Source organism: Triticum urartu, chromosome 1A, assembly GCF_056163025.1.
Source record: "Triticum urartu cultivar PI428250 chromosome 1A, HENAU_Tu73, whole genome shotgun sequence".
In the NCBI taxonomy this organism is placed as follows: Eukaryota; Viridiplantae; Streptophyta; class Magnoliopsida; order Poales; family Poaceae; genus Triticum; species Triticum urartu.
Genome location: NC_141873.1, coordinates 20,018,065 through 20,043,615, shown reverse-complemented (window position 1 = coordinate 20,043,615; position 25,551 = coordinate 20,018,065). Strand labels below are relative to the sequence as shown.

General features: G+C 43.3%; 1 protein-coding gene and 1 pseudogene across 2 annotated transcripts; both read left to right on the top strand.

The window, feature by feature from the left end:
• Positions 1-5,821: 5,821 nt before the first annotated feature.
• Positions 5,822-9,190, top strand: LOC125540518 (multicopper oxidase LPR1 homolog 2-like). Its single transcript, XM_048704166.2, has 3 exons — positions 5,822-6,149; positions 7,344-8,849; positions 8,937-9,190. Exons 1-3 carry the CDS (start codon positions 5,925-5,927, stop codon positions 8,988-8,990), a joined length of 1,785 nt encoding a protein of 594 aa, XP_048560123.1. The 5' UTR covers positions 5,822-5,924; the 3' UTR covers positions 8,991-9,190.
• A 1,627-nt stretch (positions 9,191-10,817) lies between these two features.
• Positions 10,818-21,028, top strand: LOC125543264 (uncharacterized; annotated as a pseudogene). The gene is made up of 5 exons (XR_015610565.1): positions 10,818-11,631; positions 14,049-15,839; positions 16,012-16,122; positions 19,515-19,855; positions 20,110-21,028. The product of XR_015610565.1 is annotated as an uncharacterized LOC125543264 (transcript).
• Positions 21,029-25,551: the final 4,523 nt, after the last annotated feature.

Sequence of the window (25,551 nt, the reverse complement as noted above, 5' to 3'; positions counted from 1 at the left end):
ATAAAATCATAATGTGACAATGTTTCCATCATCATAAAACATCCAATGTTTGGTGTGTGGTTCTCTCGTCTCAATCATGGATTCTACTACTTCGTAAACATTGAATATCTAGTGTGTCACTACCATATGAAAGACTTCTTTTTGCAGTATCACATTGACTCAGTCATTTCGAAACCAGGAAAAGAGCAGTGCCGACTCTCATGCTTTTACGGGGAAGCTAATGTGAGCCTAAGGTACAAGACTTGGACACCATAAAACATCTGTGAAGTGAGAGCACACACTAGTAGAAAAAGGGTCAAACGTGAAGCACATTAGTGCCGGTTTGATTTTGGCCCGGTACTAATGGTACCATTAGTGCCGGTTAGAACGGATTTGCATTAATGCCGGTTCGTGTTGAACCTTTAGTACCGGTTCATGGCACGAACCGGTACTAAAGGGGTGGTGGCAGGCTGGCGTCAGGCCGGGGCCCCACGATCACCTTTAGTACCGGTTCGTGGCACGAACCGGTACCTTTAGTACTGGTTCGTGGCACGAACCGGTACTAAAGGTACCGGTTCATGCCATGAACCGGTACTAAAGGGGTCTGACCTATAGTACCGGTTTGTGACACAAACACAAACCGGCACTATAGGGCAATTTTCAAACTCTACCCCCCTCCCCCCCGTGTGTCGCCATTTCAGTTCTGAAAAAATCAAAAGAAAATGATAAAAACTTCAAAAAATAAAATCCTTCGAGAGGTAGTTATATTACTACATCTACTAGTTAGGAAAATTTAAAAACTACAATTTGGACATGTTTTGCAAAAAGTGTAGGAAAAATGTAAAACGGCTATAACTTTTGCATACGATGTCGGAAAAAATGTATAATATATCAAAAAATTCAGCACGAAAATCCGCATCCGATGGAGACGGCCTATGGCCTGTTTGGAATTTTTTAGAATCCTCAAATTCCAAAAGGAAAAAAAGATATGGTCAAATTTCAGTTTGTTTTAAAAAAATTGGTTAAATCTGGTCAAACTACTTATTCAAGAAGTATTAATGTTACTACATAATTATTCAAGAATATTAGTGTTACTAAATAATTATTTCAATTTTTTGAATTTTGGTCAAATCTGGTCAAACTATGGTCAAACTGTGGTCAAACTATGGTCAAACTTATTCAAGAAATATTAGCGTTACTAAATAATTACTGTTTTTTAGAATAATAGTTTCAAACTCAAACGGTGAAATGTGCGACTTCATGCTCAAGCTAAACTCCTGAGGGTTAATAGGATTGACATTTTACTATTGTTAGGAAAACAACAAGTGCAGATTCGGAAATGAAGGAGAATAGAACCCGAAAGTTAAGCGTGCTTGGGCTGGAGTAGTGAGAGGGATGGGTGACCGGTCGGGAAGTTAGATGATTTGGAATGAGTGATCCACACTTGAGCAGTTAAGAGAGGTGATTAGAGACTAAATCATCAAATAATTCAAAAAAAATTAAAAATTAAAAAAATCAATTTTTTTTTCCAAAATTTTCAAAAAAAAATTCAAAAAAAAACTTTTAGTACCGGTTGGTAACACCAACCGGTACTAAAGGTCCCCCATACCAGGGCGCGAGCTCACGCCACGTGGTGGCACTTTAGCGCCGTTTCGTGCCGAACCGGTACTAAAGGGGGGGGGGGCTTTAGTGCCCACCCTTTAGTGCCAGTTATGGAACCGGCCCTTACGAACCGGCGCTAAAGCTCCGTATTCTACTAGTGACAATACTTTGGGGTGTGCATTGGTGACTTTAATGAAGTTCTTTGACAAGAGGAGTTGTGGGGCACTAATAGGACATAGGATTTTACACTTCATAGCGGCCTGAACCTAGGTAAAATCATCATGTTACGTAGGTGGGATTCGTTCCTCTCTTTGCCCCTCACCGAACCAATAAGAGGAGCACCCAAAGCTCCTCGATGTTGTGCAGCAAGCCACGACACATGTGTTGTTTTAATGAAGTCCTCACGCTATTAAGAGAGGTGATTAGAGACTAAATCATCAAATAATTCAAAAAAAATTAAAAATTAAAAAAATCAATTTTTTTTTCCAAAATTTTCAAAAAAAAATTCAAAAAAAAACTTTTAGTACCGGTTGGTAACACCAACCGGTACTAAAGGTCCCCCATACCAGGGCGCGAGCTCACGCCACGTGGTGGCACTTTAGCGCCGTTTCGTGCCGAACCGGTACTAAAGGGGGGGGGGCTTTAGTGCCCACCCTTTAGTGCCAGTTATGGAACCGGCCCTTACGAACCGGCGCTAAAGCTCCGTATTCTACTAGTGACAATACTTTGGGGTGTGCATTGGTGACTTTAATGAAGTTCTTTGACAAGAGGAGTTGTGGGGCACTAATAGGACATAGGATTTTACACTTCATAGCGGCCTGAACCTAGGTAAAATCATCATGTTACGTAGGTGGGATTCGTTCCTCTCTTTGCCCCTCACCGAACCAATAAGAGGAGCACCCAAAGCTCCTCGATGTTGTGCAGCAAGCCACGACACATGTGTTGTTTTAATGAAGTCCTCACGCTATTTTAGTCTTCAGCCATGAAAATTTTGCATGTTCATTTTGATGCATGTCTGAAGAATTTTTCCTTAATGTATGGCATTTTGTGTTCATTTTGCCTGGCGGATCCTGTAGTCACTATCCTCATTGATAGTTTCAGATCCCAGGTGATTTTTTGTGGTTATGCATTGTCCTACTTTTGTCATGATGTATGGATTAATTTGAGAGAAATTTTGTTTGGAACTAGTCACAGGGGGTGGGGGTGTTGTGTTCGTAGAACATGGAAAAGCTAGATGAAGTTTTGTTTCAAACTTCATGGCAAAATTGCCATGCCATCATGCAGGAGAGGCACAACAATTTTTTTATGGAAACAAATCACATGTAGTAACTCCCTGGTTAGTACTAGGCCACATGGTAATTATATAGCTAGATAAATGTAAAGCATATGGCAAAATATGAACCATATCCACCTATATGTCAAGGTTCACCAATCCATAAGAATGACAACTTTTTATTTTAATGTGTCCCATGGCATTTCTAATAATGTGTTCCATGGCATTTCTTCTGTTTTTTAACGTGTGTCCCCATGGAAAAATATATTGGTAGGAACATTTTTTGTAGATAGCATGGCAATTGTATTGTATATACCACGACATTCCTTTTTTTGATAGAAAACATGTGCCCATCGATTTTTCCATCTTTTCGGAAAGAAAACAAATCCCCTAATTCTACTTGGGTGTCCATTACATTTCTGTTTTGGCAAAAGTTACCTTGTGTTCACTTGATAATAACAAGTTCCAAAACTTTTCATACATTTTATCATAGGTAGCATGATATCTTTATCATTCAGACATTGGAAAATCATTTACTGGATCATGGTAGTTTTATCATATAGAACATGGGAATATTATCTATTTCAGAACATCACATTTTTTATCATATGCAGCAGGGATTTTTTTAATCATTTGTAGCATGTCATTTTTACTAATTAGACAATGGCACTTTTATCGTGGCTAATATGGCATTTTTATTAAACATACAACAACATTTTTCATAATTAGACCATGGGATTTTATTTCATTTTTAGCATGGCATTTTTTATTTTATTAGACCATGTCATTTCATTAAATAGACCATGAAAATTTAAATAATTACACCCTGGCATTTTTATCATTTTGTAGCTTGGCATTTTTTATTTCATTTATTTCATGGATTTTTTATCAATTTTTAGCATGGCATTTTTATTAGACCATGGCATTTCCAATAATTAAACCATCATATTTTTATCAGTTTGTATCATGGCATTTTTAATAGACCATGGCATTTTTAATAATTAAACCATGAATTTTTTTAGCTTGGCATACTATTATTATTTTTATAACATGGCATTTTTATCATTTCGTAGCATGTCATTTTTATTACACCATGTCATTTTAGTAAGGGTTTTTATCATTTATGCCACTAGTTGTGTCCCACTACTCAGTTTTGTCATTAGAAGTTACAACTGCTCAAAAATGCCATCAATCCGTGAGATGCTTGCTCAAAAATGCCATTAGATATCTCAAAAATGCCATCGTTCTGTTAGATGTTTGCTCAAAAATGCCATTAGACATTGTTATTTTTACGTCAAACCCGTTGACCATGTTGTATGACAAAAATAAGCCTAGACCCACATGTCAGTTCTCTCTATCTCACAATGATATGTGTGGCCCCACTTGTGAGGAGTAACCAAGAAAATAATTTTATAGGAAAATAAGAACGCTGTTGGGATCAAGTGGGTCCCATACTTTATTGTAGTGAGATAGAGGGAGAGCTGGCATGTTGGTTCATAGGTATTTATGTCATTATAACATGGCAAAAGAGATTTGAGATCACAATAATGGTGTTTAGTGGCATTTTTGAGCATGTGTCTAATGAAGCGATGGCATTTTTGAGCAGTTGAAATTTCTAGTGGCAAAACTGAGTAGTGGGACACAACCGGTGGCATTACTGATAAAAACCCTTTTAGTAATTACAACCTTGCATTTTTATCATTTTGTAGCATGGAATTTTTATTAGACCATGATTTTTTTAATTGACCATGGCATTTTAATAATTTTGTAGCATGGCATTTTTATTAGACCATGGCCTTTTTTTATTAAATAGACTATGGTATTTTTAGCCACACGGTACTTGAGAGAAAATATTGTAGGAACTGTGGCAATTTTGTTGTAATTTGACATGTCATTTTTTGATTAAAAAACCTAGCAAACATCACAACATTTTATTTACTCAAAACATGGCCTTTTCTAGAGAAACTTTTTGCACTTAGTTCTCATGCCAATTTTTTGGGATTTGTACTTACTTTATAGATACACCAGCGATCAGTTCGTTTGCTGCCCCCGTCTCCCAGGGGACGTTTCCTAGTGATTAGGGTCCTAAGTCTAACACCGTTCATTTTTCCCTATCCTCCTTGTGATTCGTCTCTAATCAAGGATTATCAAGTGATTGAGTACTGAGATCCTAACACCGGTAAGCATTTTTTTTTTGCCCCCAGTACATCATGCCAACGAGTAAACAATCAAATTACGCACTCCTACATCAGGTTAAGCTAACTAATGTCAGGAATCAATAGTACGGCACGCTTAGCGGAGTAGTTGCACATGGTGTGGATCGACTCTGCGTGGGTGGTTGCTTACAGGCTAAGCTTGGGAATCCACCTAGTAATTAACGTGATCTCCCCGTCCATAGAAAGCATACATAAAATCACGGCGACCTCGGATGCTGTAATCGGACAAGGGCAGACCGTCGCCCGCCCTCTGGGACCATGATATAGATGAATAAAGGGCATATGCGGATATTCTGTGTGCGTGCAGGTGATGCCCGTCATCTGGTCTATAATCATCATTGCCTGATTATACATACGATTATGTCCATTGCACGCACGAACAGTTATCTATCTAGTATATAAAGATAAAAGACGAATGAAGCTGAATGAAATTTGTGCTAGACATGAATGGCTAGCAAATTCTCAACCATTCAGATACGATGATTTGTGGCACTTTAAACTTTTACCGCTCCTAATTCAGATCCCATGTGACCCAGATGGACCCTACAGGGCATCCATTCATACATTCATTCACATTGAAAAGACAGAACCAAATAGAATCTGTCTAAAGCTACAACCTTAAATCTCTTCTATGTTTCAAACAAGCAACCAGTCCACAGATATTCCTGCCGCCTCTTTCCTCTCTCTCTCTCTCTCAAGCATTTAAAGGAGAGAACCAAGCCAAGGCCAGGGGACAACACAGGGCCGAGAGACCGAGTTGTCGACTGCCTCAGTGGAACCTCTCTTCTCTTTCGCGGGAGAAATCCAAGGGGACCAAAGCGGAGTCACACGGTGCTCTCGTTTGCGTCACGCCAATGGTGAAGGGGAGGTTCCTCGGCATGTGTGTGCTGCTCGTGGCAGCTGCAGCGGCTGGCGAGGGCAAGGGGGAGAGGCAGGGTGTTCCTCTGCTAGACGTGGGGAGGCTGGAGAAGTTTGTGGACGAGCTACCGGACATGCCAGTGCTGCGTGGGTACGGCGTGGCGGAGCGCGGCAGGCTCATCGCCGGGGAGCTCATCATCGGCATGTACGACACCATATGGGTACGTGTACACGAACAACATATTCTTGGCCTTTTTTTTTGCATGGATCTGCACATAAGATCTTAAGAATATAACATCGAAGTCTCAGTCGACTGAGATTTACCAATTCCGTTTGTGTCGGCATCTACTATGGTGACGATGGTGCACGCGTGGTGACGCCGCCCATGTCCTAGTTTTCATTCAGTATTCTTTTCTTCATATATCTCGAGGTTTTCATTTCAGAAACGAAAAAGAAAGTATTCCATTCATTAGACAAGAAAAAAAGACCTGGCTTTAGTGCAGATACTTTCTTAGTTTCATGCATGATTAAATGGGATTAACCAGAACTTTGAAACCAAATGAATAAGGTTTCCATTTTTTTTCTTCTAAAAATTATGTGCCAAATCATTCCTCCTGGATTAAGTCCCACCACTTTTTTCTTCCAAAACCAGTTGCCATGGATTTCCCCCCTGAGCAGTTCAAGGCCACGGTGGGTGGGTGAGTTTCAATGCCGCCGCAGGCAGACGACAACTTCGCTACTTCTGGGTCCAGCATCGTCGAGGCATTTTTCCCGGAAACCCGCTCGCGATGGACCTCGCCTCCGACTAGTTCGAAGCCAATGCGGGTGCACAAGCTGAAGGCCGTGCGGAGGAGCTCGAGGTGCGAGTGCGGCTGTCAACCATGGCTTGCATGCTTCAGTTGCGTCGGGACCACTCTTTCAGTCTTTTTCTCTCTCTGCTCACTTCTTCATCGAAGTGCCCGACTCTTCTGCAGGCTACACTGACACATTTGAGGCATTAGCTTTTGATCCAAACTGGCATCCGAGCCTAGCTGGCCTCCGGGGCAGCGCTTTTGGGGCTAACCATTGGCTATGCCCTTTGGGTGGCGGCATGTGTGGTAGGCATGCGCTGATCCACATGATTCAGCAACCGCAAGTGTGCGCAGTCAGTTAGGATTCTCAATATACGGTGCTACTTTCTTTCTAAAATATAAGACACATTTTAATTTTTCTAGTCTTCATCACATAACTTTTACTATGATTTTCACTTATTATATGTGCATTAAATCCGTATAAATATATGTACATGAAATACAGTTGTTTTGCAAGACAAACACGACATTCAAGTTGTGCATCAAAGATCATGCAAAGTCAAGCCCCGGCCCTTTGACAATTTGTCTGAATTGCATTTTTTTTATTTCTCTCTTTGTGGACAGAAATTCCACCGCGACCTTCCGGCGACGCGGGTCTTCGCCTACGGCGCCAGCAGGGAGACCGCCACTGTACCGGGCCCGACCATCGTGGCGATGAAGGGGGTGCCCACACACGTGACGTGGACCAACCACCTCCCGCCGGATCACATCCTTCCATGGGACAGATCGCTCGCTGCCGCGGGGCTCGGCAACGGCACCGGGGTCCCCACCGTCACCCACCTTCACGGTGGCGTGCAGCAGTCCAGCTCCGATGGCAACTCCATGGCGTGGTTCACTTCCGGCTTTGCCGCCACGGGCCCACACTTTTCCTCGCCGGCGTACGAGTACCCAAACCAGCAGCCTCCGGGGAACCTCTGGTACCATGACCACGCCATGGGCCTCACCCGCGTCAACATCCTCGCCAGCCTCCTCGGTGCATACCGGGTGTCCGACCCGGCTGCCGAGGCGCCCCTCGGCCTCCCCTCCGGCGAGGAGTTCGACCGGAACCTCGTGTTGTTCGACCGTGACTTTAAGAGCGACGGCTCGCTCTTCATGAACGCCACGGGGAACAACCCCAAGGTGCACCCGCAGTGGCAGCCGGAGTACTTTGGCGCTGTCATCGTCGCCAATGGCAAGGCCTGGCCTTTCCTCCGCGTGCGGCGCCGGCGGTATCGATTCCGCATCCTCAACGCCAGCAATGCACGCTTCTTCCGTCTCTCGCTCTCCGGTGGCCTCCGCTTCGTCCATGTCGGTTCCGACTCTGTGTACCTTGCCAGGCCGGTGCCCACGAAGGAGTTCCTGCTGGCGCCGTCCGAGATCGCGGACGTCGTCGTCGACTTCGCCGGCGCCAAGGACGACGCGGTGACCCTGCGGTCCAACGCGCCGACGCCATACCCCGGTGACCTTGACGAGAAGGCTGAGACAGTGGCGGTGATGAAGTTCCTGGTCGCGAGGAAGCCGGAGCATGACCCATCCACCATGCCGGCGGCGCTGATGCCGTGGTACCCGAAGCCGGACGCGCGGGAGGCGGTGGTGACCCGGCACATCGCCATGTACAAGTACGCCAAGAAGGGCACGGACGAGCCGACGCACATGTACCTGAACGGCGTCCCTTACACGGACCCGGTGACAGAGTCGCCGCGGGAGGGCACGTCGGAGCTGTGGGAGGTGATCAACCTCACCGACGACGACAACCACCCACTGCACGTGCACCTGGCGGTCTTCGCCGTGCTGAGGCAGAGGTCGCTCCAGCGCGTCAACGAGTTCAGGGACTGCATGCAGGGGAGCGCGAGCAGCGGCGCCGGCGGCCGGAACGACGCCCTCGCGTGCGGGATGCAGCGGCACCTCGCCGGAGGCCGCACGCATGTCGTGCCGCGGCAGGAGCGCGGCTGGAAGAATGTGTTCAAGGTGCGGCCCAGCACGGTGGCCACGCTGCTGGTGCGGTTCATGCCGCTGGAGGAGCCGTCGGGGAAGAGCGGCCGCTTCCCCTTCGACGTCACCGCCGGCCCCGGCTACGTTTACCATTGCCATGTAAGCATCAAGCAGAAAACATTTTCTGCATCGATTTAGTTTGTAAAAAATTGTGTTTATTGACATTTGTCCTTATTTGGACTGCAGATTTTGGATCATGAAGACAACGAAATGATGAGGCCGATGAAGATTGTTCGTTAGCTGCATCAAGGATCTGAAGGAATTCTCTTCAGCAACCTTCAAGGCTTCAAGCACGTTCGTCGGCACCTTAATAACTGGCCCTTAGCTAATAACTGGCCCCTATGTAGTTAAGGTCTAATTAGTTAGGATTGTAAAAAACATATGGAGTGATGACTCTGGAAGAAGCTGGGGAAGAGGGCGATTTTGGTAGAATCGTCCAAAAGAACTGGCCCTAAATCTTGTATGAACTCAGTTAGTTTTTGTACTTTTTCTTCGGATTGTATCTGGAATACTCGGTGTAACTTTGTTGCTTAATAATAAAGTGCCTACTTTTAAAAATAGTATATGAAGGCTATTCCTCCTACTGCTACTATACTCAAGCTAGATTGGTAATAATTGAGATAGTACATATCTTGGCCTTGCCATTTGCGAGGCTCATGTCAAGCAGCCATGGCCCATGGCAGCAGAAAATTGCAAAGGCTTGGACTAATTCCATAGTCTGTGAGAATTTACAGCGTGGAGTGTAAATTAGCTTCTGTTTAGCAGCTCTAATTGTTTCTGTCTTCAGAATGACGCAAGGTGCTTGAGCCAACCAATTTTTGTGGGCCTTTTTTTTTACCTTTTCCCTATTCTACCTTTGGCTTTAGATCTTCCACCTTTCTTTTGATGAACCAAAGGTGCAGCAAGGCTAGCACTGACAAACAATTACAAAAGGGCATATGCATGTTCAGAAAGTGAACCAAATTGGTAACAAATAGAAAAGAAAAGAACACAAAGGTATTACAGTCGCTCACCTTGAACAAATTGGATGCAAAGGTTCTCTGATTCAGTGGCGTGGTTGCAGCTTCTCCTCTTCCTTCGGTCCTGAAGCCTCCGAAGTACTGAGTCCACCTCAGCGGGTTGCTCCGACACAGCACCACGGTCACAACCACCGCTCCATGCGCCGCAACGCAGCTGCCCCATCGTAGCCGTCGCCCTAGCCACCATCCCGCCGCAGCCACTACGCTGCGGCAACGCCGGTGCACGGGCACATTTCCTTACTTTACATATGGTTGTGGGTCAACAAATGAAGAAGGAAAGCTGGGATATACCAGATCGGGTACTGATGTCGAAAGCAAGTCACCACCACCAACAACGGTGCCTCCTCCCGTCCTAGGCAAAACAAACACCACGAACGAGCTGCATGTTGCTCTGCTTGATGCGATGGAATTGGAAACGCACACATACGACGTACAGTACGAGCCCTTCCACGCCCAGATTCTAGCCAGAATCCAGAAAAATGGCCGAGATCCAAATCCACCCAAAAAACGCATATGCACCTTTTTCTAGGATATCCATCCATATCAATTGAAGAATCGTCCGATCTTCCTCATGCCAAAGCACCTCGATCGGTGATAAAATCCATTAATTTGATTCAATTTTTTTCTCTTATACTGTAGGAATAAATATTTGAATTCAACATTATGTGAACTCCAATTTCCAATCATATATTTTTAAGGGTAAATTAAAATAAAAAAGTACCTCCTCGATCTTTTCCCACTACCTCTCTATTGCATGGGTGAAAGATGTAGTATTCTAGAAAAAGATGTACTTTTCAGACCAATTTTTATGTGTAGAGGAAAGGGGTGTGATTTCTTCTTGCGGGCACAGAGACTGTTTGCCTGCCATACCAGCACGACTTTCATCAGAATAAAAAGCTAGAACAACTCGCATATACTTTTTTTTTGAAGTAAACTCGCATATACTGATATACACAAGACAACTTGCTTTCATAGTTAGAAAGGAATACGCCTGCTGGTCTATCCACATTGAGAATTTTTTATTATTTCCCAACACATTTTAAAGACTTGTTCATAAAGATTAAAGGTGTTCACCATGAGCAATAAAAAAAATCATCAATTGTTCTATTGTTTCAATTGTACAGGAAAGTGTTATGTCAATCTTAGAAATGTGTTTATACATACCGGATTTGGTCATCTAGAGGGAAGAACCAGCATTTGTTCCCTGATAAAAAATTATGGAACAGTGCACAAATCTCACATCGCACCGACGGTTCTAGATAACTATTGAGAAAGAACAAGTTCTAATACAAATGAGAATTAGTAGGCCCATGTTCTTGGTGCTAAAAAGGCATGCAAAAGAGGTATCAACACATGTTTTGATAGAAAAACAAAACTTAGGGGCTTGCCTTTTTCATTGTTTGGATAAAAAGGAGCCTGGTTGGTTGTTGGCATGCACTGAGCTGAACAAAGCTGGCTGTTGAATTCTTGAAATTATATGCAGCAACGGCCACTACGCGTCCTCGCTTTTGATTGCTGTTCAACATCCAACCTCGTTTACCGCATAAATAAACACACCCATTACGTACTTTCATGCAGAGGGTTATCTATGTACGTGTGCAAGTTAGTTAAGCTCAGCCCACACCTACTACTCTTGATGTGAAGGATATATGGCTAGAAGGAGGTACGACTCCGAGTGGGAGGAAGTGAAGCTTATCAATGGCTACGCCATGCTTCTGGCGTACATGTGGTTCGCCTTCAGAGGCATAGGGTACCTGGTGGTCACATGGACCACGGTGGTTCTTCTCAGCGGATTCGTCTCCAACATCGACAAGCACGATTTCTGGCGTCTCACGCTGATTACCCTTGTGCAGATTCTCTGGTTAGTATACATCTTCTCGTCTCACGCATCTCTAATAATAAGAATGCTCAATTAAGTACAAGGGCCCGTTTTTGGGAGAGTTAAGCTAACTGGTCGAGAACGATGGTCGATCGACACCACCTCTACTAGCTGGTCTGGTCGAGAACGATGGCTGGTCATTGTGGCCTCGACCACATTAGTATTTGTGTTGAAGCAAAGTTGGGCGGAGCCAGTTAGGTAGCTGGGTGTACATCTGCACATCTGCACAGCCTTTATTTGTGCCAAAAAAAATCAACATCTTAGGTGTATACAATTCTATGCAGCACCTTGTTTTTTTTAGACAAGTATGCAGTACCATGTGGATATAAGGATTGACAATGTAGTTTCATTTAGCCCAATCAACCTTATCATTTCCCTCAAAAGCCCATTATCTAAGCACAAAGCCCTCCCGATGACAGCTACAATTTCCCAATTGATTGGAATTCCAGAGTGAGGCAGCTAGGTTGTGTGCCCTTTCTGCCAATGGTTGACCAGTGGTATTTTTTTCTATACACCCAAATTCGGAATCCTGGCTCAGCCCATGTCTTGCAACCACCAGAGTTTAGAATTTCCTGAACACAACAATCCGGTCATCACCGAAACATCTTAAAGTTTGGAAAAATTTGAAAACATTTCCTTTGGTAGAAAAGCACTCAAATCGACTGACCAAACTAGCGGATATCGAAAATATTTAGGATGAATTTTGTTAATTTAATTTGGTTGAGATCTAATCTTATAAGGTCAATAATATTCCGATGCTCGTCAAAATTAACAAGCTTCATGGATTTCTTTAAAAATTTGAACCATGGTCCATGGCTATGACAAGGAGTGGAGTCTCGGGTGCTTAGCCACGGGAGGATCTGTTTGACATTCCACATCACATCTTTTCTTTGTTTTTGACATCACATTTAAAACACGTGTGCTGTACTACTATCCAGTCTTCATTCCATGTTGGATTCTCCATCGGGAACTACAATAGGTATAGGTAGAGTTTGAATTTGAAAAAAGAAGGTAGGTGAGGTTTGAGGCTAAAGCCCATAGATAGGTAGCCCCTTTCCGGGGCGGGCCTTAGGCATGCCATGGAGTGGGCCTTTCCATGGTGGTTTGTGATTTTACATATTAGATACCTTTTCGAGTGTAAAACAAATACGTTTTCAAGGCGCTTTGTTCAGTTTACTCACCTCGGAAATGACTTTTTCTGCGACGTCTTCTGTATGCATGCCAGCCTGAAGTGTTGTAAAATATTGGCAGAGCAAACCCTGCTCTTAACAGTCATAGCCCCTGCACACATAAAACGTCAATTTGACAGCCAAAGTGTTGGAAGCACAACATAACGCACCAGTTCATGCACATCACGCGCATGATATAAACATCAATTCATCAACCAATTTCATACATCACATAAGCAACAAATTTAGTACAATACAAAGAGTATTGTGGCGGTATGCCAATATATACAGTAAGGAGCATTGATGAACTCCTAGGGTCAATTTTGGTAGTAACATTGTCGCGTGGAAATGACTTTATAGGATTTGTTATCAATGAAGACACTAATTGAGAAACAATAGTGTTCAATTATATCATTCAAATAATAGATGAAGGGGAGTCTTGGCGCAATAAAGTTGTTGCCTTGTGACCATCATGTCACGGGTTCGAGTCCTGAAAACAGCCCCATGCAGAAATTTGGACTATGGCTGCATACAAGAGACTCAAAGTGGTTGGACCGTTCCTCGGACCCGATGCAAGCGAGAGTTACGTGCACGGGCTACCCCTATGTCATTGATGCCAGCATAGTCATGTTATATGACACCAAAAATTCATGCAAGGGAGACTGTATAATAGCCGGATTACAAACCGTTGGATAGTTAGAAGATAGTAAGGGTTAATAGATAAAGAAGGCTTCCTAAAAATCATGTAGTCAATCTTCTGTCGACATGTGAAGGGAATATTGAGACGATGGGGCATGCAGTCAAACTTATGTGCAGCTTCGTCTATCATCATATAAACTGATTACTGAGACACTTCAAAGGAAAAGAGTATTATTTTTGTCATGAAAAGTATTTCAAAATTATGCACTTTAATTTCTAGGAACATATCAATATATAGATAACATTCCAAGTTGCAGCTTGAAAACTCTAATTTCACAAGGAGGGAGTAAATGAAAGAAGGCGAGATCTAGACAAAACAGAGAAGAAATTTTCATTGCTTAGGGAGAAGAGAGTCTTCTTTTATGTTCCAAACGTATAGTATGAATATCTGTAAAATTAAAAATGGATCCAAAAAAACTCCTAAAGATGTCGTCCTCACAAATACGTATGTTTTGTTGCTTAATCTTGTTTCACATCACTTGCTTATATATAGACTGGCATGTATCTAACTTTGAATGCGCGTACAAACATCATCAATGTTTCATTCGGTGAAAGGATGACTTCTGCTGCTAATCTGGTCTGGAGCCTGAGGGCGGTGAAAATTTTAGTGACGCCCAACCGGCAGCTGGCTGATAATGCATACGGTAATCGCCAGGTACTGGCAGTCGTTAGGGAAGTTATTGCAGCGGTGGTAGTGCTGGTTCACGCTGTGGTATTGTCCTTCTGCCTGAACTTTCTGCAGTTGCTCATGATCTGTGGGCTGTTCATCACCATCTGGATATCGGTACGCGGTCTCATGGACCACGACCATTACAGCGACAAGCCTGAGGAGAGAACAAACATGGATCCAGCGCATACTATCTTGTACACCATGTGTGTGGTCCAGGGTGCATTCTTCCTTTATAGAAACATCTTGTTGCTTTGGTTGAGGAGGGTAGTGAAACAAGTGAGCCAAGCTTACGGCTTCCAAGATGGTGATTGTGCAATTTCAGGCTACTTCTTCGAAATCAGTAGGGGATGCTCGAAGAACCCATCCTCCGTGAGAGGAAGGAACCTCGTCACGTATGCTGTAGAACTCGTGGAGTCCAGCTCGCCCCTCGGTGGCAACTGCCTTTCCGGGATATTGATACTGGACAGACTACTCACCCGGCAGCATTCGGACAAGATTAAAGCCCCTAATTTGGTCAAACGAGAAAAAGGAAATCAGCGGCAGAAGCTATCAGATTTAGAGGGCAATATTGGAGCTTCTTTGGTTAAAATGGAGAATAAAGAGGAGAATAATCAGGAGAGGAGGGAGAAGAAGAGGCAGGGGAGGAAGTGGTGGCAGCAGCATCGTCCTCGAACAGAAGAGGAGATCATTGTGCAACAGCGCAGGGTGATCAGGCAGCTGATCGGATCTACATCTTCTGCTCACATTCTGCAGAAACTGCTTCATGCACTAGATTCAAGCCACTCATATGACCAAAAGAAGAGGGAGGCCGCTGCTAGGATAGTGGAGCACGTCGCCAGTGGGATTCGTCTGGAGCAGTTCCCCCAAGGGATCCAGTACATATCTTCACTTATCAACACCTTCGAAGAATACCAACGGCTCTTACCACACCAATCATCGTCAAAGAGAAATGAAGCAAGTGTGGCAACCCAGCCACTATCGTCGAAAACAAACAATGGTCAATATCAGGAACAAGGCAGGTGTAGCAGCAGTAGTGGCACTTGTTTATCGCCATCAAAGTCAGAGTTGGAGTCGGAGTCGGAGTCAGAATCAGAATTACCCTGGGATAGCGACTTGGACATCTATGCATGGTTATTTCCCAAGACTAAGAAGAGGAACGGAAATACCAATCCGTTCCACGGCTACAAAGAACTGGTGCTAACTGGCCTGCGTATCCTTTGGAGTCTTGCAGACAGTGCGGACAACTGCACAATCATAAGCAAGACCAAAAATCTTGTCTGCAAGATCATGGCGCCTGTTAGCTACGACCTAGTGCACCGCACACATCATAGTGCATGGTCCACTAGCGTAGTTGAGGGATCGCTGAGGGTGATGCTCCGGCTCGTGGCCGCGGAGGGAGAGACTAGGGTCAAGCTGCGCCGGCAGATCTCGAGCAACAAGAAAGCAATCACCACAATCAGAAGAATCGTCAAGTGTGAAGAATGCCAGGGCAGGGAGCTGCAGATGAACGCCATGCAGATCCTTACGCAACTATGTATGGACGAAACTGAAAGCAGAGGAGATTTCATTAAGATGCTGGTAAGCATTAAAGACAGTATAACCGAGCCTAAAGCGAGCTCTCTCAGCGATTTGGATTTCTGGCCGTCCATTTTCGTGATCTAAACGTTTCTGACCGTCAGATCTAATGTGTAAAATCATCACTCCCTCAACTGGCCCGGCTGTCCTATCCTATGGCCTGCTATTCCAGAGGCCGAATCCAAGCCATGTGGTAAACTGGGCCGGTTATGCCACCCATTAATCTAACACCGTCGTTCTCGCTCGACAGGGGATGTGGATCGTCCGCTCATTGTGCTCGCTGCTCGCTGGACAGAGGAGGTGGATCGGTGACAGGGGAATCCAGCCGCCCCCGACGCGCGCGACGCGCTCGAGCAGGATGGTGAAACGCGCGAGCCGTGCCGGTCGACGCAGGCGATCCGTCCAGGTGACGGCGTGATGAGCACGCGATTTGGGCGAATCCAGCCAACATGCTTGAGCGGGATCCAAGACAAGCGCGCGGCGCTGCCGGCCGCGACCACGATGACTTCGATCCAGCGGCGGACCGGGCACTTTTCATACTGTTCATCTCTCTGTCCACGTGTCCTGCCAGAGTTGATTCCAGCCGCTAGCACCAACTCTCCAGCTTGGGTTCGTCCACTAAGAATTCAATCACCGGCTGCTAGCACTGCTCTCGGCCAGATGGTTCGGCAGCCTATGTACCTACAGGAAAATCCTCCTTCTCGTTATGACAGAGATTTTTCTTGGGGTTTTAATGTGTGCAGGCTACGGGTGACAAGCCGGTGGTTCCATCAGTTAGAAGTGAAGCGTTTCTTGATCTCTTTTCTCTGTCAGGTCAAATTAGAATAATATTTTTCTAATGCGATTTGGAAAGTTTTATCAAATCCAGTGAGCAAATGAGACTGCAATACTTGGTTTGTGCTCTAGAATTATAAGACTTGCTTATAAGTCCTGCTTATCTTTTTCATGTGAACTATAATTAGTAGATGAAGGGCATGTTCTGTACCATGATTTATGATTTGGCTTGGCACATAAGTGACATCCAAGAGAGGATATTCTTCTAACTTTACTTTACAATGTGAGTATATCCTACTCTAAATTTCTCATGTTCAACCGGCAGAATCTGCTCTATTTTGAGGTTTCTATCATTATTTCCAAACTGTGCACCTAAGCGTAGGATAAAAGTATTCAAGTTAAACAAGTTGATATTTGATTATCAGGCGATGAAGTAGATTCATAATATGTTGACTGGTGCAGTACGAAAGTGGACAAAAGTGATTTTATTGGGATCCAGCTGACGCATTCGAGCGAGATCCAAGTGAAACGTGCAGCATTGCCAGCCACGATCATGACCTGCTCGAGTGGGATTCCAAGATGACTTACCTGCCAGCGGAACCCAGCGTCTAGGGATCGCAAAGGTGAGCAGTCACACATCCACGAGGTTGCTTCTCTTCGAGTTCATCGGCCGCCTTGGGGTCCTGGGTAACTTGTCCTGGTAAGCTCCTCTGCAACACCACTCCCCTCGAGCCAGGCACGACGTTTGATCAACACGCGCCTCCACTCTCCTATGGGCTACAGCCGTAGCTTCTTCCCGCAACCCACAAGGCTGAATATCAAATGATTGTCCATTTGTCGTACTACAAAGCAATGCGCAAGTATAGAAAATTCAGCCAAATAATTATCATGTCATGCTCACGCTAAATCACAAACACACTGGAGGTGCACCGTCAAACAAAAGTAAGTCCCAATACATGCCAAAGTATACACATCTTTCTGTCTAACATGGCAGTTTGAGAGACCCATAGCTTCTGGTAGAAAAATTGGAGAAAGACATACATATTTACTGGAAGTGTTATTCATGTCTTACATGCTTGCACATTAAATTGTAGTTTATGCTAGCTTAATTTGTAGTTATGTCAGTAAACACACACTTCATATGTTCTCCCTGTGCCCAAAAAACCTTATCTTTAAGACCAAGTGCATATGCATCATACAATGATGGGAAGTGTTAGAACATGTAGCCAGGTAGGCAGGTGGTTATATTCATCTGGCCTGCCGTGGTTCTGGGATGTTTGCTCCTGCTGAATTGTTAATTGTGTAGCAGTAACCATATTCTCGAAGCAACTTGTGTATAGAGCACCCAAAAATAAAAATCAACATAGACTACAAGTGTCGCTGGACTGCATCTGAAACATATTTACGGAAATTTATAGAGTAAATAGAATGGAATTCATCATAACTCACACCGCAGTGGTTTACAGTTGGTTCATGAATGCAAATAAATAGATTCGAGTATGTCTAATCATTGCAGAACCAACTAATATTCAGTCAGACAATATATTGTAGTGATTATTAGTGCTTAGGTAACTTATGGTATAATTGATGTTCAATATTACTTTATAGAAGATCATAATTTTTCTGTATTTACCTGCTCAGTTCATTTATATTGCAATCAACTATACCAAAAGAATCTGTCAATCTATAGTGGTACTGGAGTATATAGAAACTGATTAAATAGTGTTGCTAGCACTAAAATGGCACAAAGAGATACAGAAAAAAAAAACACTTCTGAGGTGATCATGACCATTGTGTAATTCAGAAAGTTGATTATGTTACTTTTATGTAGTGTATCTTCCATGGTGACATAATCTCTGTCAATGTTTGTACAGCAAAGCATGTACTAAGTTCTTTGTTGAATGAAGCCTACAGTATTCTGAGTCTACCAGTGAAGCCTTTTTGTGGTTATATACAATATCTCATTTTTCTAAGAGGCTGACATATATTATAAAGCGCCACAATAATTGAAGACCAACAGGAACCGATTTTTTTGGGCATACTTTAAGTGCAACCACACTGCAGCTTCTCAAGGTATGCAAATTATGTCCTCTCACACACCCCTTGCTTAATCTTTCAATTATGTCCAAAAGATGGGTTCACCAAGTACAAAGTTTGTCTTACCGTTGTTAGCTCCCCATTTCATTCTCTACAGAGCTCTCTCCTTAATTGTAAGACTGGATATTCTTTCAAACACAAAATATAACACATCTGAGGTTCAGTTTGTTTCTACATGGCAGTATCATCACAAATGATAGTAAAAAAAAAACCGATAATCGCATCATATAGACCAGACAATGTTCCAACTCAGATAGCTGCCCTTATTTATCAATATTTTATTGTTTACTTTAGTGTTAATGAAAATTGTCTTACTGGAATCCTTCCATTCTCTAATATCCAATTTTATTGTCAAGCATAAATCCATATTTTATTCTCTACAGGGCCCTGTCCTTAATTGTAAGACTGGGTATTCTTTCAAATATAACACATGTGAGGTGGAGTTTGTTTTCTTATTGGCAGTAGCATCACAAATGATATGTAAAAAAACAAATCGACACTCACATCATGTACCAGACAAGACAATGTTCCAATTGAGATAGCTTCCCTTATTTATCAACATTTTATTCTTGACTTCAGTGTCAATGAAAATTGTCTTACTATAACCTTCTGTTCTGTAATATCTTATTTATTGTCAAGCACAATTTTTCTTTTTAGTTCCTTGTTGCCTACACAAGATCATCTTTTGGGTGCAGGCTGCAATTGTTTAGAAGACATCAATAAGAAATGGAACAATTAGAGAGTAAAAGTCCGATGACCAATACCGACTAAGACATATGAGCACATTGAAAATGTTGTGATAAATTATCAGCTACATATATTTATGTTGATTTCGGTGTCCATATACTTATGTAAGCTCCTACCATTCTATTGTAGAAATAGACGGGCGCAGCAACGCGCGCCATCGATGATCTAGTCTTTGTTAATGGTGATACTAGTGACGGGTCCATCAGAGGTACTGCAGGTAAAGGACTGGTGCTGTTTTTTGGGAGCAAAAACGTTGCCACCATCTTCCCCAAGGAGAACGATGCCTCCGACTTTGCTGGTGCTCTGGTGAAAATAGTTTCAGATGATGAGATCAACACATGCAGAAAAACTGCAGCAGAAATTCTAGAGCATCTATGTATTCATTACAATTGGAATGATGATTCCCCGCAAAAAAAAAATGGAATGATCAATATCTCGGTACACTCAAGAATGCCATGACGGGTGTGATGCCAAGGGTACGTGCATAGTTGTTTGCATATTAATCTATGTTCTTTCTTTCTTGGAACGCATACATGGAAAGTGAATCTCCTTCCAGTCAGTTATTCATCATTCCCCCTTTGGATTTTTAGATAGCTTATCACAGGTGCCATGTGCTCAGCTATTCATTCATTCCCGTTTCATAGCAATGGGCGCATTTCTTTGCATTGCGTTTGATTTGTTACTTTTAACTATTCTTAATATGTGCACTCTATTGTTATAATCATTGCAGGTGCTTAGAGAAATACTACTTGGTTTTGGGTCGACAGGAAAAGCAGGAAAACCCACGTATGCCAGACCAGGTACCGACGTCGAAAGCCAAGTCGCTGTCGATGGTAATGCTGTTTTAGAAGTAAATGTCAGTAACAACAACAACAACAATACTTCATCGTCTCGGCAAAACCAACACCACAAGTTGCATCTTGCCCTTCTGTCCCTCTGTGTGACGGCATGTGAGAAATTACACCTTGACGTCAATGCAGTTTCGCCGGGAGAAGGAGACCAAGGAGATCGAGGAGAAGGTGTCGCATTCAGGTTTGCGACGAAGTTGGTACAGTTAAACAGGGATCTCATGACCGCCGACAGCCTGACAGTGATGAAGCTTACGACCAGAATGGTGATAGCAACCATGAAGAAACACATGGTGGATGGTCGCAGCACCATCGCCAAACGAGCTGACCTGCAGAGCCTCATGGATTTGCTCTCCAGCGTTTCAGAGGACATGGTGGATCTCGAGAGCTGCATGGTTTTTGCCACTGGAACAAGGACAACGACAATTCCTGACAACACTGAAACCCTCGAGTCCATCGTTAAACTGGCATCGAAACTCCACGGCCAAATTAGGGGCCAAGACTCTGAAATAGAGCTAGCTAGCTAGCTAGCTAGCTCTCTCAGAAGAAACAAGCTAAATTATTTGATATTGATTTGCTTCAGACTTTCTTTTTAGACCTGTCGAACTTGTACTATACGATGGTGTACTACTTCCTCTATTAACTTTTATAAGACTTTTTAGATCACTACTTCAGTGATCTAAAAAGACTTATAAAAGTTTACAGAGGGAGTACATGTGTCATGGGTCGGTGCATTTACATTTCATTTCTTTGGTTTCAAGTGATGGCAGTTTCTTTCACAAAGTCAGTGTGCTACATATCTACTTATTCCAAAGTTTGTTCACTGCAGTTGCGATGTACCCAATGCATAGATATTCCAAATGTCTTAGATCAAAGAATTGAGCAGGGTAAGTTAACTATCTTTGAGATCAAACTTGGTGTTAACATTTCAGTAGTCCTATTTGTATTTGGTAAAGGCAACAGATTAGGCACGCTGGTACAGACAGTGTAGCAAGTACGAGGGCGTACAAAAAATACAAAGTTCCACACGTAATATCATGAATGAAAAATTCCTGCAGTAAATTTATGAATCAGGAACAGCTTGTCACAAAATGGCATCAAAGGGAGATTATAAGTGCCAACCAAATTAACACAGGGCATGTTCAGGTGAAGTTGGGAATTGAACAAGATTTTCACAGCAAGTGAACTCTAAAACCATTATAAATTTCACAGCTCCAAACAATATACTGACGCCGAACTATTATTGCACTAAAATCACAAGTTTCAACTTCATTTCGTATAGAAAAGTTCCGTTATGTGCGTTGATACTGTTCCAGTAATGCTACTACTTCATAATATGTTCCAATAAACACAACATCAAATTCTGAATTTATCTAGAACAGGATGCGTAAGTACTCTGAAAATTTGGTACAGGTCTGGAGGATTTGGAACAGATCTGCTGGGCAGTGTGGGCAGGGTTCGCACCTGGGCAGGAGGCGCCGCCGGTAAGAGAGGGAGCGCCGGAAGGAGAGCCGGCTGCGGTGTCGGAGTGGAGGCAGCGACCGCCGTGAATGTACCTGGGCCGCCACGTGCGCGTTTTTTTTTGGACCTGTGTGAGCCGGTGGGCCTTTTCCGAGGGAAGCCGAAAGAAGAAGAGGAAGAAGAGACGGTGAAAGAAGGAGACCTTGCTACTGGGCCAGCCCCTTGTGAAGTGCTTAGTTACACAGGTTTGCTTCACATTTCTTTTTCTCTTACGTTTTCTAATTAGTTTTCGAAAAAAATGAGTGTTGTATTTTTAAGTGATATAAATAAATACATAACTATTCCAAAAAATATATAATATATTTATAAAAATAATGTTTTTATTTTAAAATTTTATATTCGGAAAAAGTTTGATGTACATTAAAAAAATAGTTTTCTGTATATGGAAAAAATGTTCATCATATATGAAAAATAATGTGTATTTAAAAAATGTGCATTGTATATTAAAAAATCAGTGTGTATTAGAAAAATGTTTATAGTAGAGAAAACTATAAAAAGGAAAAATAGGGGGGGGGGGGATATGAGAAAAACTAACCTAGAAGAGAACTGTTATAGAACTTCTACCCAGTAACCAACCATGCAACTCGCTCCAGCCTTAAGCCCAAGGCCTTTTTAATCGGATAAGGGGCATGTAGCAGTCCGGACTGTCGGATGTTAAGTATGATCAACGGATGCAAGCATTCCCTTCTTTCTCTCTCGTTTTCTTTCACCAACATGTGGGGGCCAACCTTAGCTTCAACCTCTCGACGTGGGTAGCCATGGCCGGGCACGAGGATGGTCTATATGGGTTGCTGGCACTTGACTGCATAGAACGATGGTTGTGGGGCAGGGGGCCACTGGAACCGATTGCGATAGCAAGGTCTTACTCCGGCTGAGGCACATGCTCGACCAAAATAAGTGTGCGTAGTGGTAATGATCGAGTTAAAGGGCTCTCTGGCCTCCTGGAGAGCCCAGAAGCACATCCACCTGCTTGGTGATATCTCCTTTTTATTGATCCGGTATTGGAACTAAAAAGAGTATCCCACACCTATCTCCCCAAAGATGACCCTGGGTTATCGAACCCACGAGAGGAAGATTACCTTAAAGCAAAGTTCTCTAGCAAACTTTTGCCAAAGTGTCAAATCCAGCTTTTGACTGGATCAACAAGCAAATAGTGATTCAAACTCTTATAATAAAAAGAAGGTATAGGGATAAGGTCTTAATGCTTACAACCATGTATTGGTGTTGGGATAAAAAATGATATTGGTTTGAACTCGGGAAGTCACCCATCAAGAGGTGCTTGCTTCGTTTAGAATGGGGGGTGTGTCCAAATAACATCCTGACCATTACGAGTCATGTATCAAAAATCAGTTGTCCTACCGAAGGCCGTACCCGTCTCGCGGGGTTGCCTCCATAATTAAGATAGTAATATCAGACAAAAGCTTTGGTATTCAATGACTACACCTCATGAATCCCCAATGATATGATCCATGTTACCCTACTAAACCTTACCGTCACTGGTGTTAGGTATAACACTTCACGACCCTTTGCTCCTAACCTCACCGGTGCTCGATCTCTATGATACTAGGTACTTGCAGGGATGAAGATCGTGGACAAGACAAGGGAAACTTCACGATACAATTTTATTTTACACATACAAGATGTTGTGTCAAAGACTTTCATTGATCCCTTCACCAAATACCTCGGGTTGCAAGGATCATGCCTCACCCCATACATTACCGGACTACTCACACATGAAGATCAGATCACGAGAAGAAATCATTAAAGAACGCATCTTGAGATTGATTGCAATATGTCTTACAGTGGATGCATTGTGAGATGCACAACTACAAATATGAACTAGATGAGAGAGGGCTATGGTGGTGGAGATGTCTATGGAGGTGAAAATGGCGGCAGCTAGGGTTTATGAATGGAGATGATGATGAATGGGTTGTGACCGTGCTTGACGCTCCTCCTCTGCTCGTTCTATTGATATTTCGACGGGGTCCCCATAATAAAAGTTGTTATGGTGGACGAGCTGCCTCGGTTTCCATGCCAAATATGACAGCTCATACAGGTGCAAGCGCCCGCATGGAACGCCGTCTTTTGCTCTAGAGGCCTTCTGGCGCCTCCTGATAATTTATTTCTTCTCCATTTTCCTTCCTTCCCTTTATCCCAAGTGATATCTTCCCTTTATTTTAGCCTATTTCCCATGGAAAAATATCAAATAGAGGATTTGTGGAATCGTTTGCATTCATTAGTCATTAGTGGCAATATCGAAGTGAATATCTCTCTTTTAGTGAAATATCTTGGTTGAAATGAGTGTAAAAATAGCACTCATCACTCGGCATCGACAAGCACGAGCTCTAGCAGCGGCATCTAGGCGGCGGCGGTAGTGACGAGTCCATAAGCACGATAAGGGAGCTAGCTAGAGGTCGAACTCCATCTAGAAATTAATGGGAGGAAGCAGATTTCATTGCGGTTCTAATGTACCAGAAGGGGAGCTTGGACAGTGGCGAATCAGGCTTCAGCGGCAAACAATGCATCCAAGGAAGGCGACATTGATTCGCTCGGCACAGGATATGTCAAGTTGAATCCGGTAGTGAAGAGGTAGAGGGATAGGAGTTGGAGCTCGAGGACATGCTCATGTGACTAGGGGAGGTTGAAGACGACACATTTAAGCAGTCCCACATGCCAGGAACTAAACCAAGTAATGTTCACACACTACTACTACACATAAGGCTACTACTACACATAGGTAGCAGTAGCGCGGGGGCCACACCCGTGCTACAGCAAAGTATTAGTAGCGCATGTGGCCCCCGCACTATTACTACCGTATTGGATGTAACGCGGTAGTAGTAGCGCGGACACCTGCACTACTATTAGCCATTTAACCCGCGCCACATCTAGGCCTTTTCCTAGCAGTGCTGAAACTCAACCAAGTAATGATCAATGACTATAACCTCACGGAGCTCTTTGTTTGAGCTTTTGTGAAGATGGGGTGGAGGGAGGAGGGGAAAAATGAGGAAAGTTAGGCCATGTGGGCAAAACTAAGTAGTACTAAGGAACCAGGGGTACGAAATAGAAAACCCAAGTAAAAATAGAGGAGGAAAACAAATGAAATTATAAATAAGGCTATAAAAATATTATATATATATATATAATAAAGTAAAATAGGAAAGGAAAGGCAATGGATAAATAATAAATTAGTGAATTCAAGTTTTTACCCCTACTTTATCATTTTTACTCTAGTTTTGACCCATGCTTTATCATTTCAAAAGGGGTAAAAATTGTCAAACTTTTACTTATTGGGGTGACCCCGTTTAAAAAATTGCTAAAGGGTAAAAACTTGGAAATTCATAAGTATGTAATAGAAATAAGGTTATAAAAAGTAAAGAAGAAAAGAAAAAGATAGATAAAGCAAAAAGCTAAAGTAAATATAGATCTGGATCAGGGCAGAAGAGTCCTTGGCTAAAGCCCAACACAAAAGGAAAAGAAGAAAAAGAAACACTGTTGAGCAGCCCAACGTACAACATCGACCGTTGAGCCCGCCGGGTCCTTTAATTTGCTCCCACGGCGGCGCCCCGCCACTAGTAGAAAAAGAGTCAAACGTGAAGCACATTAGTGCCGGTTTGAATTTGAGCCGGCACTAATGTGTACATTAGTGCCGGTTCGTGGCGGCGATCAATAGCACCGGTTCGTGGTGAACCTTTAGTACCAGTTCGTGCCACGAACCGGTACTAAAGAGGCTGTGTCAGCCTGCGGTCAGGCTATGGCCCCACCATCACCATTTAGTGCCGGTTCGTACCACGAATAGGTACTAA